This window comes from Solea solea, chromosome 12, assembly GCF_958295425.1.
Source record: "Solea solea chromosome 12, fSolSol10.1, whole genome shotgun sequence".
In the NCBI taxonomy this organism is placed as follows: Eukaryota; Metazoa; Chordata; class Actinopteri; order Pleuronectiformes; family Soleidae; genus Solea; species Solea solea.
In genome coordinates, this window is record NC_081145.1 from 20,330,291 (window position 1) to 20,349,400 (window position 19,110).

Sequence of the window (19,110 nt, forward strand, 5' to 3'; positions counted from 1 at the left end):
TAATTAATTAAGTGAGGGATAATGAGCATCGGGCCAGTCATTATTGTAGATTGAAGCAAGACTTGGTCTTGAATCACCCTGAAGCTTATGACACAGCAACTTATAATACAAATAATTTGAAACAAAGTATTTACCTGAACGTGATTTTTTATTATTTAGAAAACATTGTATTCCAGTGGTTTGCAAAGGTCTTTTGCTCTCTGTGTGTTTTTAACTCTTGCTTTTTCTGTGCAAATGTTTTCCCCAGTGCTTTTACTTCAGCCATTGACCACAAAATTACAATTTCATCCTGTTCCAAATATAAACTAACAGCAAAGTTAGTAAATAATAAAGTCTGGATACACTTCCTCTTTCAAGTAAACGGAAAGGTGTGTCCAAACTTTTGACTGGTAGTGTATGAAGAGTTATATTCCACAGTGTTTCCAATCCAGATGGTTTTATTTGCCAATGAGTCTATGTGAAGAGAGTCACGAGTCTTCTTTCTACAGATTGTTGGGTAGTTCTCTGATTAGAAGCATCCCAGCATCAGCATCTCTTTCTCAACAAGTGGTAGAGGTAATGGTCCCGTGTGAAGGCCACAGTAAGTTCTTATACACTCTTAAAAATGGGAGCGGACTATTGGCTGCAATTGCTGATAATAATTAACCTTACACTGTACACCCTCCCCTGACCCTGTAGTGTAATTTGCAGGATCACCTTGCCACCGAGCTCGTAGGCGCAGTCCAGTGGTGTCCGCTGTCTTTTGTTCCTGAGGCCGGGTGAGGCTCCGCCCCTCAGCAGCAGCTCCACCAGCGCCTGGTGTCCACCACGCACCGCCTCGTGGAGAGCCGTGTTCCCATGAAGGTTTGCATGGTTGACCAGCGCATTACTCTGCACAGATGGGGAATTTATGTTTAAATTTAAACTAAATTCACATCTTTTAGAATCTTTATGCATCAGTCGTTGATGGCAAATGCAGCTCCTGAATTCTTGTGTGACATCCATACTGCAAGCATGGTTGCAAAGAATCATATAAAAAGGCACTTGTAAGAGATTTTGATTTTTCTTTGTTACTTCAGTCATTCCACCACTAGAGAATGTTTTTTTTACTGCACTTGTATCTGGAACTGAATCACAACTGAATGTTGTGTTGTCCTTGTGTAAGGATGAATTTGATGTTTTGTTGTCTTTGATGGGACTTGTGATGGTTACACTTTAGGTATATGTATGTGTGTGTATAAACATTTGCCGTATGCATAATTGAATGAAATCAGCAGCATTTCTCTTTCCACGTCCACTCACTATGTTCAGGTTTAACTTGGTCCAAGTACCCCAACAATGCTGACCCAGTTTTGATGTTTACCTTAGTGTCCTGATGAAGTGAAAGTGTGTTTACCTGTAACAAGATGGTGGCTGTCTCCAGGCTTCCACAGAGACAAGCAAGTATTAGAGGTGTGTTGCCATAGTGATCCTTCTTATTCAGTTTGGCATTGCACTCCAGCAGGAACCTCACCACCTACACACATCAAAGACAGCACGATGAGACTTCAAACTTTGTCTCCAAATGATTCTACAACAAAATTATTTTGTTAAAGATCAAGGAAATAAAACTCAGACAAAAGTAAATATGGTAAATATTTGACATGTAAAAAAACAGCAATACTGGTGATAGTTCATATTTCTATGTATATATTTCACTGTCATCAAAAATGTCACAGATGACAAATAAAAGTCTGTTGCTTATAGAGTATCTTACCGTCTGTCTATTACTGTGAATAAATTATCAAAATACCAAGAACTTCAGCACAAAACACATTAGATTAAGTTAAATCTCTGCCCACACACTGCTGTCCTGCTCCTACCTGGACATGGCTGTTCTGGCTGGCCAGGTGAAGCGGTGTGGCACTCTGGTTGTTGCGGGCGTTGACGTTGGCCCCGTGGCGGATCAGCTGGGTGGCCAACATTGAGTGGCCGTGCAGGGCGGCAACATGGAGCGGCGTGAAGCCGTCAACATTACAGGTGTTGACGCCAAGAGTTCCTGCCTGCAGAGCAGACAGCTGCAAGACACAGACAGGACAAAAACAACAGAAAAAGTAGTAAAGCACATTATTATTTCTTGATTAAGACGTCAAGTTATAGTTATTTACTTGCATTCCTGAACAGAACATTTTGTTATTTTGTTTTAGTGGTTGAATGTTACGGTTGATTAATTTCTGATTTCTAGGGGAGAACAGTGAGCCGGCTCAAATTTGGGTATAAAAAGGTGAAATCAGTTTGTTATTTGCCTAATAAAAAAACAATAAAATATATATTAAAAAAACAAGTTTTTGAAAGACTTAAAAAATATTGATGTTTTCTCATTTTTATAAAAAATTAAAATTAATTTGTTAAACACTGTATTTAATTTTTTTTTTATTAACAAATGTCATTATTCCTATTTTCCAGTTTCTCTGTAACTGCTATGACTCTTTATTCACTCGTGAATGGTGATTATTAATGTTCGTTACTGTTGTTTAATCACCACTTTCATGGTTGATGGTGCACTGATGAGCTGACAAACCTTCTGGGTGGGGGCACATTTTGGACACTGACACAGTGGGTGGCAGAGAGGCAACTCGGACTGAATTTCTCCTTCATCTTCCTCTTCCTCATCCATCCACTCTAACAGGTAACGGACCTGAAATGGACAGACACACAGATGAAAGCAGCAGCACCGACCTGCCTCTTGTGTGGACTTGCATCAAACAGCGTGTCCTGATGTAAAATGTGATGCAGCATTGTACACCTTTGACCTCACCATCTCTATGTCACCGTCTGCCACAGCACGAAGCAGCTTCTCCACCTGCCAATTGCACAGACACAGTGTCAGAGGAAAGATCAGCCATACAGAGATGAGCCTCTGCCCTTTCTACTTTAGCTTTACAAACACTGGAGGGTAACAACACTACAGTACATAAAAAAAACCTCACAAATAAAGTTAAAATCTATTCAAAGTTGCTTCACCATTCTCAGTATATGATTTGGAAGTGATTTCCATGCTTGAACAGACCTGGCACAGTAGACCTTTTTCACAGTAAATATTTCTCGACATGAAATAGTATACACAGGTTTTACCAAAAACATTAGTTATGGTTCTACTCCAGGTTTAAGAGGATAATCTGTAGAAGCCATTTCTTAGAACTTTATTCCTATTTCCCATATTTCCTGGATTTGTTTTAATAAAGAAAAATTAAAACAACAAATCAAAAACCTATCACTTTTACAGGCAGACAAAAGATAACAAAGAAATTGATATATTTAAAAATACAGTATCTATGACTCATTTGGAACCTCATGGCCAAGTGGAAAGTGAACTAAGCTTGTAACTCAAGGGTTGCTGATTCAAATCCCCACCATTGCCACCCATTGCTCCTCAGGTGCTGCTCCTAATTTTAGGAGAGTTTCTAGTAGAGGATGGGTTAAAATCATAGATGAATTTCCCTATGGGGATTAATGAAGTAACTATTGTATTACTTTTTAGATGGTGATTTCAGATTTTTAATCGATTCAAGACGATGGTTTGGAGCATTTCCTACACTTTAACCACGTAACTGCCAGTGTGTGTGTGTGTGTGTCTTCCCCGTTACCTCTCTGTGTCGGACTCGTTCTACCTCCGGTTTAGACTCAGAGCCCAGAGAGGAGGTGCTGGAGACGGAGGAGCGATGGCTACTGCAGTCTGAGGCCAGAGGGGAGCAACTGGGAGACTGGGAGGAGGAGACAGAGGAAAATGTAAAAAACCTTTAAACTATAAATAAACTACAGTGCAAATGCTTTTGCTTTGTGTGGGAATAACAACGGCTGACTATTTTTCTATTTTTTTTTTAAGAGGAAATATAAAAAATATCTTCACAAGAAAACATGTTGCTCAAAGGCCCAGTTTATCAGAATAGCTGAATGATTAAACCGGGCATCTCCTGTATGTGTATGAGTATCTGCATGTCTGTGTGCTGATGTATTTCCATATGTCATAAATCTGTTTGGTCTGAAGGCAATGGATTCTCGTGGGCCCTGACATGTGATAGATCAGACTCACATAAACTCGACTGCCGCTGCGCTGACGGCCGTTCTGAGTGGACTGCAACAACATGAGGATCTAAAGAGAAACAAAAGTGTGAACACACACACACCAGCAACAAACCACCGTCAAGGAGATTGCTGCTGGAGTAAGATGTTTCGGCGATAATTAGTTTAGCTAATCCGACTTCAGATTCAGAAAAGAAGGAACAAGGACTAAACAATCTAAACAAGGGCAAAAAAACCAAAACCTTTCAGGATAACAGAGGTTTATTCATCAAATAATTATAATACAAAAATAAATATGGCTTGACTAGACTGTGTTCTTTCACTGACCTTGGAGTTGAGCGCACACTGAAACGGTGAGTCTTTGCTCTTGTTGAGGAAGTTGGTGCTCGCTCCGTTCTCCAGCAGCACCTGGATGATTCCCTCGTAGCCCCACCGCGCTGCCATGTGCAGCGCCGTGTCTCCTTTATCGTTCTGCAGGTCTAGGCGGCACACTTGCAGGTCATAGTAGACCAGCGCCTTCACACACTTAACACACAACAAAGAAGAAAAAGCACCCGTCAGTCCTTGGCTGACAATCACGTTCACATTTTAAGAGGACGATTGTGTGTAAAGTAAAGTAAAAACTTTTTCCACATTATTTTGTAACTTGTGTGCTACATGGAGAATACGCTAGAAATCTACAGATTTAAGAAGCTATGACTAATCAAGGGTTAGTTGAATTGTGCATTTACCTTTTATCTCCTCAGGACTCATTTTATTCCAGTTTGACAATGACTGGACTGATGGATAAATCAAATTGAAATGAGAGGCTGTGTTTAACTTACGTCCTCATGTCCATACATGCAGGCGAGGTGCAGCGGTGTGTTGCCGTTGTTGTCCTGAGCATCTGTGTATGCCTTGTAGTGCAGCAGCAGCAGCTAGAGGAGGGTAAGGAGGTCATTTGTTTTTATGAATCCTCATTGTATTTTAGAAGGTCTGTAACTAAATTCTTGATCGACAGCTATAATAATAAATCATACTGCACCTAATGCAACAGTAATACCATCTTGTATGTGTGTGTAATTGTGTTTTTAACCTCTTTAGGACATTTTCTGGCACAAACACTAACCTTGTCAGGCACAAATGTGGTCCTAATGAGGCAAAACCTAATTTCTGAGGAACTGGTTAAGCTTTGGGCTAAGATTCAAAAGTAAATGTAAGGTTAAACTTGTTATGGTTAAGGTTAGGAATAAGGCTTTGTTTAGGCCGTCCCACTGAATGGAAGTCCATGCGGTGTCCGAAGGAGAATAGATGTGAAAACCTGTGTGTGTATTCGTTAACTCTTTGGGACCTTTTCTAGTATAACCAAAACCTGGTCTCAATAAGGCAGACGCTAATTTCTGGTGGTAACGTTGGTGGTAAGGCGAGGGTAAGCATTAACTGGTTGTGGTTAGGGATAACGCTTTGTTTAGGCTTTCCAAATGAATGGAAGTCAAAGCAGGATAGCTGCGTGAACCTGAGTGTAAGGTGTCATTACCGTGACTCCCTGGTATCCCCGTTGGCAGGCCAGGTGCAGCGGTGTGAGAGCGTGGTAATCTGTGGCGTTGACTGTCGCTCCTTTGGATACCAGCAGGTCTATCAGGTGGGCCTGGCCTGCCACACACACACACACACACACACACACACACACACACACACACACACACGCACATAAATTAGGGCTGAGATTATTAATGAAGCTCTTTTTTAATCCATCTGCACACATTAGCAGCTGCTCACCACAGATAGCAGCAGCGTGGAGTGGAGTGTAACCTCGATCATCTCTGGAGAACGGCGTGATGATGGAGGGGTCGTTTAGCCGCCTGCAACAGAAAGACACAAACGAGGTAAAAGATAGATAAACATCAGAACTAGTGAGACGATTAACTATTTCATTGCAAAGTATTACAAAAGCCTCTCTCAATAAGTTGATCGTGGTAAATGATTACTTATATTTCACACTATGAGTGAATTAAAAACCAAGCACCAACACACAGGCCTAGTAATTTATTCTAAACTACCAAAATGTGAAGGTGTCGTTCAGGACCTTGAGGTTTAAAATAACCTTGTTTAAAAATTGTTTTTTTTTGTTAAGAATGCCATAATTCCCATTAGGATAAATGCAACAGGACATTTTCATTTAGTCCCAGGTCTGTCTGAAACTCACAACCTCTACTCATGTCATATATTGCAATGCAAATGTCCCCTTTGGGCTTTTGAAGATGGTTCATTAAGAAAATGATCATAAGTGTTGTAGGAAGGAAAAAAAGAGATGGTAAAAATGTTTTTAAGGAGGTGCATGATGCTGACCCGGACAGCTGGAGGTCGCAGATGTCACAGGAGCAGAGGGGGTGACACATTCGTACATCCTCGTCGCTCTCGCCTTCACACAGCAGTCGTTTAACCTCCGCCTCATTCCCATTTGCTATGTGCTATATCACACACACAGAAAGACAAGAAAATAATAGGATATCAAATTGATATTCCTGTAAATTGTACCTACAACAGTGACTCTCAAAACTTCAAATCACATTGTTTTGCATTGCAAATACAGAATATAACTTCCATCATACTGGTGGAAGGCGAGCAGAAAATACATTTTGGTAAACTAGTTTCAAGCCTCCAATGGGCCGTAGCAACTGCTGACTTCCACAGAGAGACGATTCAATTCCCAGCCGCTCACCTCAAACAGACAGTGGATGGGTGTGGAAGCGCTCTGCGACAACGACCTCATTCTGTCTTTGAACAAGGCTTTGTCGTTCAGCTCACCCGAGCCCTGCACACACACAGAAACAAAATCATCATTCTGTACTGTATGAAATACTGCTGAGATATAGCAATTGTGTGTGTGTTGGTGAACATCCTACAGAGTCTGTGTCTTTCAGCTTCCCCAGGTTGATGTACTCCACCGCTGCCTCAAACGTGCTCAGGCAGTAACTGAGCTCGTCTTTACTGGAGTGGCTAAAGCAGAAGTTCCTGATGTAGCTCAGGTTGGCCATCCTGGAGAAAGACAACAAGGTCAACACATTCCCTCCAGTTACCGTCCCCTGTTAGGCTAATCTCTGAAGTTAATTTTCCTCTCATCAATCAAAAATTATTTATTATAACAATAGTATTGGGTTAGGGTTCCTAACCCAAGGGGTCTCTACTCCTAGTTTAGGAACCACTGGTTTATATAAAGGTCTTACAGCTAACAAACTGGGCATTGTTTTGTTTTTTTATTCATGCTTTTACAGTATATTCAATGTTGTTTCACATTTTCCCCACATGAGGCAAACACGAGTGAAGGTCACAAAGTCCACATACTATATGTATAGCTATATACAAAACATATACTTTTCCCCCACAACCTGGAAGGCCAAAGTAACTCTTTCTCACAGCTCACCAGTTAGGGATTTCTGTCTTCACCAGCAGGTAGAGGATGACAGAGAGCAGGTCATCTGCACTTACAGCCTCAATACTGACTGCAGGGGAAGATACACATTCTGTGAGGTTGATCACATAACAGGAGAAACTCACAAAAACATCAGTCTTAAATGGCAAAGTCTTCCTTCTTTCATCCTGCCATGTCGCTCCCTCGTGCTGTACGACAGCTTGTTCAGGCCAAATGACTAAATTGGCCCCTTGAAAAAGCTCAATTAGAAGCGGATCACACCACTCTGCAGACTGACAGCAGGGTTGTTGTTGGCCAATAAGCTTGGGTTTCCAAAGAAAACTGGATAAACACATTAAAGGCTGACTGAGCTCGTATTGTCCTGTGTACTGATCTCATTTCAGGTGTAACCGTAATACTGACGGCAACAAGTAGGAGTTAAAAGTCCTGTGTGTGAATTGGTAAGAATTAATGTCATCTAATGGTGAAAGTGCAGCATACCACACACGGCATACTTCCCATACCAGAAAAGATGTAAACCCTCTTCCATAACTTTCTCCCACTCTGCTGTTTCTCTTCTGCATCAGGCTTTGAGTCATTCACTATTGTGTGCATAGTAAACTCCCTCATTAAGTCTAGCAAGGGGTTATTCTACAGCTACAGAGACCAAACCATTTTTACTTTATAGAAATTCTACATACATACACACAAATATTATATACATATATACATACACATATACATATATATATATATATATATATATATATATATATATATATATATATATATATATATGTATAATTATGAGTATTATTACATTCAATTTCTGCCAATACATACACACTGGACCTCAAAATGTTCATACTTGTAATCAGTAAATTGGTACCAGTAATTGAATGAAAATGAATCAAACAGATGGATCTCGTGTTCAGGCTGCTGGACATAAATGTGATTTTGTTTGAGTTATAGCTACATTAATTGTTTTTGTCTAGTGATTTTAGGTTATTTGAGAAAATGTTTCAGACAAAACAGATTTGATTCGTTGCAAGATACAACGAGGTGGTGCCTGTGGTGGATCACTTTAATGGTGATTGAGTAATGTTCTTTGCTTGGCTGAACTCACGGTCCCCCATGTGATCACTCTGTCTGCTACTATTTCAGTGTTTACGTGTGCCAAATTTAAGCTCTGAAAACGGATGTCGAACACAGAGTTAACAGTACTAAACTAAGAATTAAGCACAATCACATTGCGTACCGGTGCATCTGGGGGTCTGGGTTGCGATCACTGTGACCCTGCGCAGGCAGAGCAGTTTGAGGAGAGGGGACGTCTGCTGGTTGAGCTGACTCAGCTCTCTCTTTGCCCGCGACAAGTTTATACTGCAGGGACACACAAGCAGCACGGGTTAGAGCTGAGAATCTTGAATCGTATCTGTTTCAAGCGTTTAAATTCTACCCGACAACACATATTTAATGGAGACAAAACTGACCAAAGTTTGGGATGTGAAAACAATCACTGAAAACAGGAAGTGGCCGACAGGATGCAGATCAACACAGTTCTGCTCTGGATGTATCTTTAACTACATTAGAAGGTTGATGGAGATGGAGATGCGGTACATTGGTTGGTGATTAATTGCCAACTATTTTAACAGTCAATTAGTTGAAGTAATTTAAAAAAACAAAACATGCAAGGACATCATCATGTTGAGGTTTGGAAAATAAGGATTTAAACATTTTTCACCAGTGTCTGAACTTTAAATGGACCAAACAACTTATTAAGTGAGAAAATAATTGACACAATCCATTTTGTATCTTGTATTTATATCCCTGGTGACACCTATTTCTTTTATCTGATTTGTTCTTAACAGTAACCTGTTGAACTGACCTGAACTCCGGTTTGACTCCCAGGTCTTTCTGCTGCAGCTCCTGCAGACTCCTGGTGGTTTTGTTGAAGGCAGCATCCTGTTTGACAAGCAGAAGAACAAATGTTGGAGCACTTCAATCATCACACATATTTTTAAACATGTTATTATCATCTATCCATCCTCTTTTGCTTAACCTAGGTTGGGTCATGAAGGCAGTAGGCTGAGCAAGGACCTCCTCCAAGGAGGCCACGAGTAGTCCTAACTCCCATATATGCCTTACTTGCTTGGTCATCACTGTGATCTCATGACCCAAAACCTTTTCCTTATCATCATGAAAACCAATAACATGAGTTTCTAATACATCTTTGATTGCATAACAGGACCATTTAATCACAGAAACATATGACAAAAAGGAAAGAACATAACAACACCCCTCTGATGATGTTTCATGCAATCTTGTGATGGTTTATGCTTTGGTAATTTGATTTACTGTCTATATTCAAACTGTTGCATTCAGATCTGAGGGTTAAGGTTAGGCAGCAAGTGATGGAGGAGTGGTAGAGCAGTGAGATGTCAGACCTACCTGGCTGGCTTCAAGCATTCCCACAAAGTTAAAGATTAAATCATGGATACCATGATGAACATACATCTGGGGAATAACAGGGAGAAACAACAGAGAACATTTCAGTGAACAACATTTGCACAGTGACAGTGATATCACACATGATACTGAGGAGGCATCACTTTAGTTACGTTCACAGTATTTTGAGTATCAGGTTGAAGTGGCTCAGTGGTTAAGACCAGTACCCTGTGTGCGAAAGACATCATGATCGCAAGTTCGACTCCACCCCTGGCTGATTGTACTCAATTCCATTGTAAGTCGCTTTGGATAAAAGCATCTGCTAAATGACATGTAATGTATTGTTTCTAGTTCATTTGTGTTTTTGGGTGAAATAAATCCCTTTAGATCAAAATATAATCCTCAGGGTTTTTTTTTGTCATTTTGTTTGTACCACAGCCATTTCACTACTGTACTACTTTCACTACTTCTTTTTCACTCTGAGAAATGCAAGAATGCCCATTAACTTGCAGACACATACTTCCTCAGAAGTCGATACTTTCATTTTCATGCTTGATCATATGAGAACATTTATAGCTTGTGGGTTAGGGTGACAGTTTCAATTAGTCCCATGTTTCTCTCCTTAAACTTAACACAGACTAAAAAACAAGCAAATTCACCTCAACAGCCTGCTTGAGTAGAGTCATCTGAAGCTCCTGCTTTGTCAGAAGCTTCTGTGAAAGAAAAAAAAAACAAATGATCAACATCTATCAATGTACAGCATGTGATACAACTCCTGTGATTAGGCAGAACATTGGCATTCTGGAGTCCTGTGGAATCATTACTGATTTACATGTATTCTAATGCTGATGGTCTCTGGCTTTAAGAGAAAGGTCATTCAGGGGATTTAGCGTGTGCTGAACACACAAAGCTCTCAGAGAACCCCCGAGGTCAGACTGGAGTTTTCTCATACACACTATTCTGATGCATCTAAGCTGATAAATAACTCCTATTTGTAATGTGGTGAAAAAAAATTATTATAATGTGGCTTACATTAAACAGTTGTCAAATGCAGCACATGATAAAGCACTGGTGTGTGTGTGTGCTGCGTTAGTAGCTCATATGAAACCAAACCAAACCTTCTAGAAGTGTAGTCTTTGAGTGTAGTAGAGCTGAGCATGTACAGGAATTGGCATGTAGAGAAAGAACCGGTTTGAGTTAAAGGTAAATTAGTGAAGAAAACGTGTGAAATAGGTTGGACCAGCTGTTAAACTAAAAAAAACTAGCAGATGATGGATGTTCTGCAAAATCTCCACAAGTTCAGGTTTACATGCATCTCCGCCAAATCTTTTACAGAGGGAGAAATCCATCAACAAAGATCCTTTGATTTCCATGAGAACGTGAGTCACCCACTTAATTCACACAAACTGAGACAGATGATACACCATCTGTCTTGTATCAGTCACTTGCGCTGGTACCATCACTGATCAGCTGGACTTGGATTCTAAACACTGACACTAAAACAACTCTTATAACTTTGTCTAAAGCTTCAAGAAAACCATATTCTCTCTCCTGACCAGCGCAAGATGATTGTGAGATATTAAGGGTTGCAAAGGACACCAATGAGACATGTCCTCTGAAAGAAAGAAGGTTTTCAGGAACCTGAACTTGGACAGTCTACTGCTTAAGTTCTCACAACATCACACTTTCCGTGATCTTCAGTCATCTGAGCCAACGGGAAGGTTTTTACTCACCAGGCGAGAGTCTCTCAGCAGACACTGAAGACATTTAGTGTAGAGACCATTCACCGAGTCCTAAGCAGAAATAAACACAGGGGGCCCATCAGACTCGCCACAACTTGTACTGCTGTCACAACTATCTGTTTTATAAAGATAGTTATATATTATAAAAAATAAATCAAATACTTCTCACTAACCATACACTATTAGTCTGAAACATTGGTTTCCACGACTCAGTAACACAGTAAAACATTTGAAGAAACTAATCTAAGAAAACAGACAAAAACAAGCTGAGGAGGAAGAAGGAAGGAGGTGAGCAGATAAAATGATGGGGGTGAGGATCTAGGATGTCATCATACTATGTGGTGTCGGAGTCCCTTCCTCTCCTGCTCCTTAAACGCCTGACAGAAGCTGAGGATGAACTTGTCCAGTTTCTGCGCATGGCTGCCCAGGAACTCCCTGACATCCTCCACGTTTTTCAGGCAGTAAGGGTGCGGCTGGCTGAACTCAGCAGGGCTTGTGTCTACCTCGACTGGACGCGAGATGCATAAGATGCTGTAGCTCTGCTCTTGATCATTGTAGAAGGTTTCCTCAAACAAAATGGACACCGACACCGGAGCTGGGAAGCCGGATCCAAGCAGGACCTGCCTGTCCTGAATCCTTACCTCCTAAAATATACAAGGAGAGTAACAGATAGAGTTTTTACTCTCTCAAATTTACAATTCAGCAAAATAAGTATTCAAATCATCATCAGAGCTGCCGGCATGTATCCGTGTGTGGTGGAGCTGGGGAGAAGTGTGGGAGAAAATCTAGGTCAAATCAGGATTGCAGTGTTGTGGTAATTACTCAGCGGTCCACAAGGGGGCAATAGTGGTTCTGCACTAGAACTTTAGTTTAAAATTTTGAAATTAACATTTGAATAATATAAAAAATAAAAGACTCAAATGTTTTCACTTTTATAAAAAAAAAACAAGCACAAGTTCATTTTTTAAATTGCCTTGAAAGCTTGCAGTGTTTCTTCTGAGACAGGTTTATAAACGGACAGTGGAGAGCGCCAGCCTCTTTCATTATAAGTGAATCTAACCCCCTCACCAGACACCAATCAATAATGTTATTAGTCACAGCTCTGACAAGACAAAATGTGATGCAGACCTTTGTTTGTAATAGACTCCTTGAAGCAGCTGATAGAGTTTTGATACCATAATGTGTTTCATACTGCATTTGCCAAAGAAATTATTTGCTTCTGATCTTTTGGACACAGTAGTTGCACCAGACAGGAAACAAACCTTTCCATCCACAGCCTGGTATCCGTTCTCCACCGGCTGTAGTACATAGCTGTCAAACTGAGAGTCTGAGTAGCCACCATTGGTCAAACTTCCACAACAGGGAACAAGGACCTGCAAAGTATTGCAGGGAAAATTAAGTCAACAACAACACCCTGATTTGATTTATGCAAAACTAAACAAAACTTCTTTTTTTATTTTTTTTTTTTTTTTTTTTCTTAAGTATTTTTATTGGGCATTTATAATACAAACAAACAAACAAATATAATTACAGAACAAGTAAACAGACGACAGAAACAGAACATAACAGGTTGACAAAATTAAAACAAAACCCACCCCTCACCCCCTGGAGAAGACCCATATGGAAAATATCATAAGAACCCTGCTACGCATAAGAGACCGAATATTAAGTTGGGTTTGTATCAGCAAGGTACTGTATCAAAGGTTGCCAAGTCGCGTCAAAATGTTGGAGACTGTCTTTCAGAACATATCTTATTCTTTCCAGATGGAGCGTATTAGTCAATTCATCCAGCCACATCTTAGATGTTGGTGCGTTTACACTCTTCCATAACGTAAGAATAATTTTTTTCGCTATTATAAGACCATATGAAATAAAACATTGTTGTGCTTTGTTTAATTTCTGAAAGGTTTCAGACACCCCGAGAATAATAAGTAAGGGTTCTGGCTTTATCACAAATCTCATAACCTCGGACATTATATCAAAAACACCAGACCAGAAAGAGTAAATTTTGGGGCATAGTGCATAACTATGAAGATGGGTTGCAATGGAAGATTTGCATTTATCACACACAGGTGATACTTCTGGATATATATTATGTAATTTTTCCTTTGAGAAATGGAGCATGTGTATAATTTTAAATTGAATAAGACAGTGTCTTGCATTATGTGAGCAAGTGATGATCTTCTCAAGGGCTTTGTCCCATAGATCATCTGTGATCGGTTCGCCAAATTGTTTCTCCCATTTGCGTCTATGTATATAGGCAGGGGGGGGACTAAATGACAGGAGATTATTATAGATACGTGTTATCAACTTAGGTTCATATATCGGCAATTTCAGACAGTCATCTATTAATGTTTTTGTTTCGGTCTGAAAATCCTCCAAATGTCTACGTATATAATCTCTGATTTGCAGATAATGAAAGAATTGATTACTTTCCAGTCCAAATTTCTGCTGTAATTGAGAAAACGAGGCAAATACACCTTGTATATACAGATCTCCAACACATTTAATACCTTTCTGATTCCACCTAGAGAAGGCTCCACCCAAACCAGACGGGGCAAAAGTGGGGTTTCTATCTATGGGTAATAGAGAGGATATGGCTTTAAGATTATAACTGGATTTGATTTGTTTCCAAATACAAATCATGTTATGGATAATAGGATTGTTGTTATATAATGATCTACTGATTTTAGTAGGCGCTAATAGAATTGTTGCCAATGAATATGGATGGCATTCCTCTTGTTCCATCAGTAGCCAATTAGGTGGGGACTTTGTGGCGTTCAGCCAGAAAATAAAAGTCTTAATCGCTGAGGCCCAGTAGTAAAACAGAAAATTTGGGAGTGCTAATCCTCCTGCAGATTTAGCCCTGCAGAGATATTTCTTACCTATTCTGGGAGCTTTGTGTCCCCACAAAAAAGGAGTAATTAAGGAGTCTAAATGTTTAAAAAATGTTTTTTTAAGGAATATCGGGATATTATAAAACAGATATAATAACTGTGGGAGGAAGACCATCTTAACCGCATTTATTCTTCCGATCATCGAAATTGGGAGTGCATCCCAAAACAATAACCTAGAGCGTAGTTTTTCTATTAAAGGAGGAAAGTTTTGTTGGAAGAGAGAGGAATACTGTCTTGTCACTTCTATTCCTAAATAGGTGAATTTATCCAAGGAGATTTTAAATGGGAGATTAATTAGGAAAGTCAGATCATCCCTGTGAACTGGCATCAAGACACTTTTTGTCCAATTAATCCGATATCCAGCGAAAGTACCGAATAATTTGATTTTATCTAATAATACCGGAATAGTCATTTGTGGACGTGTTAAATAAAGAAGAATGTCATCTGCATACAAAGATATTTTACTAATTGTTCCTTTAGTGGTGTATCCAAGTATCTGAGGGTCAAGTCTAATACTTTGAGCCAGTGGTTCGATAGCAAGAGCAAAGATTAGAGGGGAAAGGGGGCAACCCTGCCTCGTCCCCCTACATAACTGAAACGGGGAGGATAATGTTCGGTTGGTTAGAATTTGGGCTGTCGGGTTTTTGTAGATAATTTTAATTAGTGATAAAAAACCATCTCCGAGATTGAATCTACTGAGAACTTCAAATAAGTATCGCCACTCAATCTGATCAAATGCCTTTTCAGCATCAAGTGCAAGTATAACAAGATCAGAGTGTGGTTCCCTTCTTGTGTACATAATATTAAAAAGGCGCCTCAGATTGAAAGTAGAGTTTCTGTTAGGTACAAAACCCGTCTGGTCTGGGTGAACTAACCCCCCCAACAAGGGGCTCAGTCTGTTAGCTAATATTTTGGCAAATAGCTTCCCATCAACATTTAGGAGAGAAATAGGGCGATAAGCACCTACTTCCTGTGGATCTTTCCCTTTCTTGTGAATTACCGTAATCACAGCTTCAGTTAAAGTTGGTGGTAGAGCACCTCTCTCTTGAGCATGTTTGAATACCTTTAATAAATAAGGAGATAACTTCTCACCATACTTTTTATATAATTCTCCAGGGAGTCCGTCAGGACCTGGTGATTTATTACCTTTTAACGAGGCAATAGTAGACTGAACCTCTTTGATTGTGAGCTCAGCATTCAGTGATTTACAATCTTCAACACCTAACTTGGGTAGGTTACATTTATCTAGAAAAGTATTAATAATATCAGGTTCTGAAGTGGATTTAGAAGTATACAAGTCTTTGTAAAATTCGAGGAACCTGTTGTTGATATCTCTAGGTTTTGTGAGTAACGTGTTATCACAGGCTTTGACCTTATGTATTGTCCTATCATTCTCCATTTTTCGGAGCTGACGAGCTAACAATTTATGCGGTTTATCCCCAAATTCAAAGAACCTTTGTCTGGTATACAGGAATGCTTTACTAATCTTCACAGACATAATTTGATTGTATTCATATTTCAAAGTTGTTATTTTTCTGTGCAGATTTGTAGATGGGGAACGAGCATTTTCCTGATCCAGTGCTTTGATCTGTTCTTCCAGGTCTTTTAATTTGGACATATTTTCTTTTCTCCTTGATGCTTCAAATGAGATTATGCTACCTCTAATATAGGCTTTAAACGCCTCCCAGAGAGTGGAGGGAGAAGTCTCCGGAATATCATTCATCTCAAAATACAATGAGATTTGATCTTTTAGGTAATCACCAAATCTTTTATCAGTAAGCAGGTGAGGATTTAATCTCCAAGAGGTATGCGGTTTATCTATGTGGTCTAAACATATTGAAAAGGAAAGTGGGCTATGATCTGAAATTACAATACTATGATACCGAACATCCACTACAAAAGGTACCAGTTTGGCATCAACTAGGAAGTAGTCTATCCTACTATAAGAATTATGCACAGGTGAAAAGAATGAATAATCGCGACCTGAGGGGTTCATCATCCTCCATATGTCTAGGATATTTGTGTTATTCATATATGTATTAAGGAATTCACTTGAGGCATTTCTGGGAGGTTTCGTCGAGGAGGATCTATCTAGATATGCATCCAAAACGGTGTTAAAATCTCCTCCTATTATCAAATTAGTCTGTGACATATCCGGTATTAATGCAAAGATTTTCTGAAAAAATATAGGATTATCTGTGTTAGGTGCGTACATATTCACTAGGGTGAGGGAGATATTCTGAATCTCTCCAATCACTATAACATAACGACCCTCTTTGTCGGTTATTGTTTTTTTCGGCAAAAAAGGTACACCTTTTCTGATTAAAATTGCTGCGCCTCTTGCTTTGGAAGAAAACGCTGAGTGAAAGATCTCTCCTATCCACTTTGTCCTGAGCCTGCCATGTGATTTATTATTCAGATGGGTCTCTTGTAAAAACATAATATCCGAGGTCAGTGATTTAAGATGAGACAAAACCTTCCCTCTTTTGACTGGATTATTAACTCCCCGCACATTCCAACTGGAAAAAGTGAGATTTTTTTTCTCCTTGTTGCTATCATTCATAGTACCCCGCGTATTGGTATTGGTAATCAATTTCTGTAAGGTCTTCTCGTCTCTTCCATCCCACTGCAGCTTCTTTCCCCAACCCAAATCTCCCTCCCCAGGTCAACCTGAACAACATATTAATAAAAAAAACAAAATAACATACTCTAGCCAATTCAAAGTGAATGGCGCGAGCCTTCTTAGGGAAGCAAAAAACAAAAACTGATAACTAAGGTTACTTCCACACCTACTGGTGGCCTGTGTTAACTTCAAAATTGGTTCATTAGCTCTGAAACTTAATAATAAAGAAATTTAAATATGAGAAAGGGAACGAACAACCACACAGGGGTATGCACGCACACACCCCGCTTCATACAAGCACGTCTATCGTCACATTTCACATGAACAAGGGAGACGTAGAGTTAAACACAAATGCACTCCCCAAACCTGAACTGTGCATTCAAAACGTTTTTTTTTTTTTTTTTTGTTTGACCAGAACATCTTATGCAGCATATACACATAAACAACTTTGGAAATTATCCAAATCAAATGAACATATTTCTATTTTTGTTATTTCTTCTCTGCCATTTAAAATTGAAATCACCTTTGATTACAATCTGAAGGGGTAAGCATCCAAAAATTAGTCTTAAGCCCTGGAAATAAACATATAGCTGCTTGAACATTGCTAGAGTTTTAGAAACAAGAGGTAATTGTGGATCACACTGGGCAACACACTTAAGACATAAAGCTGAATATAACCATAGAGCTCCATAAAATGAATAAATGAATAACGCTAACACTGAGAAGGAGAGATTCTTGTCGGATAATAACAATACAGTAACGTTATCTATATCATAAAGGATACAGTGTAGCAACCCACGACTTCCACACTATGCATGTATGTTCTTACCGTCAGACTCTAGTTGTATGTAGTTAGGCAGTTATGTTTGGTTTGTTTTGTTTTTGGGCAGGTAACAGTTGTTGTGGTAAAAAAAACAAAAAACTATTCCTGAGATCCATGATTAATCAGTCCGCTGCAGCTGTAGATGACCCCGAACCAGAGAGTCGCTCCGCGTACTCCTCAGCTTTTTTAGGGTCTGTGAAGGATGCCTGTGTACCATTGTGTGTGACCAGGAGTCTTGCGGGGTAAAGTAGGCCATACCTGACGCCGGGCTTGTCGCGCAATAGCTCCCTGGCACGGTTGAATAGAGCCCGTCGCTTAGCCACAGTCGGAGGATAGTCGGGGAATATTTGAATCCTCTTGTCTCTGAAGTAAAGTTGCTTCGCCGCACTGGCTTTCCGTAGAATGTCCTCAAGCACATGATAATAGTGTAGCCTCAGGATGAAGGGTCTGGGGGGCTCTCGAGGGTCGGGGCTTCTCCGGAGGGTCCGATGCACTCGGTCAATAAGTGGCTTCTCATCCAAAGATAGCACATCTTTTAGCAGGTCAGCTACGAAGTCGCGCGGCCTGGGTCCTTCTACCCCCTCGGGAACTCCGATGATTCTAATGTTGTGCCTCCTGGATCTGCCCTCTAAATCCTCACATTTTTCAGTCAGTTTCCCCACTTCAGAATTCAGTAGTGTTACCTGGCGTTGGAGAGCAGTGATATCGTCGGAGTGGAGTGAGGCTGACTTCTCTAGCTCTGTAATAGTCTTCTCGTGCGAGGCCGTGGCTTCTTTAAGTGTTGAAATGGATGTTTGAATTTCCTTTTTAGTAGTAGCCAGCTCCTCTCTCAGCTCAGTGCAAACCGTTTGTATACGTACATCTATGGAGGCACATATATCGTTCTTTATCTGAGTGACTTCATTTCGCAGGTTAGCGATAGCAGCTAGTATTTCACGATTAGGTGGGTCCGCCTCGTCAGTCATAACAACAGGTAGAGGTGTGTTACTCGGGCCCGAGGGTTGGTCGGGGCCTGTTTCTTGTTGATCGTTTTTCCTACTTTTCACCTTTTTTGACATACTTTCCTTACATTGGTCTCTGTAATGTACTTGTGTGTATCTTATTGCGTCGTTCCGAGGATTTTAAGAGCGGATTTACAAAAGTTTAGT

The 19,110-nt window shown here is 40.0% G+C and overlaps 1 protein-coding gene across 2 annotated transcripts in view; it reads right to left on the reverse strand.

The window, feature by feature from the left end:
• ankrd27 (ankyrin repeat domain 27 (VPS9 domain)) overlaps window positions 1-19,110 on the reverse strand; it is a 28,786-nt gene that overhangs the window by 4,589 nt on the left and 5,087 nt on the right. For both annotated transcript variants that reach the window (XM_058645140.1, XM_058645141.1), the window contains exons 3-24: window positions 12,882-12,992; window positions 11,955-12,263; window positions 11,611-11,670; window positions 10,537-10,590; window positions 9,881-9,946; window positions 9,318-9,394; window positions 8,691-8,812; window positions 7,445-7,523; window positions 6,927-7,059; window positions 6,743-6,835; window positions 6,370-6,491; window positions 5,800-5,882; window positions 5,558-5,673; window positions 4,866-4,958; window positions 4,369-4,566; window positions 4,052-4,111; window positions 3,606-3,722; window positions 2,777-2,821; window positions 2,540-2,656; window positions 1,842-2,036; window positions 1,376-1,495; window positions 697-870 (exon numbers count right to left, since the gene is read on the reverse strand). In XM_058645140.1, coding sequence (XP_058501123.1) covers window positions 697-870; window positions 1,376-1,495; window positions 1,842-2,036; window positions 2,540-2,656; window positions 2,777-2,821; window positions 3,606-3,722; window positions 4,052-4,111; window positions 4,369-4,566; window positions 4,866-4,958; window positions 5,558-5,673; window positions 5,800-5,882; window positions 6,370-6,491; window positions 6,743-6,835; window positions 6,927-7,059; window positions 7,445-7,523; window positions 8,691-8,812; window positions 9,318-9,394; window positions 9,881-9,946; window positions 10,537-10,590; window positions 11,611-11,670; window positions 11,955-12,263; window positions 12,882-12,992 — 2,544 coding nt within the window. The remainder of the gene's footprint in view (window positions 1-696; window positions 871-1,375; window positions 1,496-1,841; window positions 2,037-2,539; window positions 2,657-2,776; window positions 2,822-3,605; window positions 3,723-4,051; window positions 4,112-4,368; window positions 4,567-4,865; window positions 4,959-5,557; window positions 5,674-5,799; window positions 5,883-6,369; window positions 6,492-6,742; window positions 6,836-6,926; window positions 7,060-7,444; window positions 7,524-8,690; window positions 8,813-9,317; window positions 9,395-9,880; window positions 9,947-10,536; window positions 10,591-11,610; window positions 11,671-11,954; window positions 12,264-12,881; window positions 12,993-19,110) is intronic.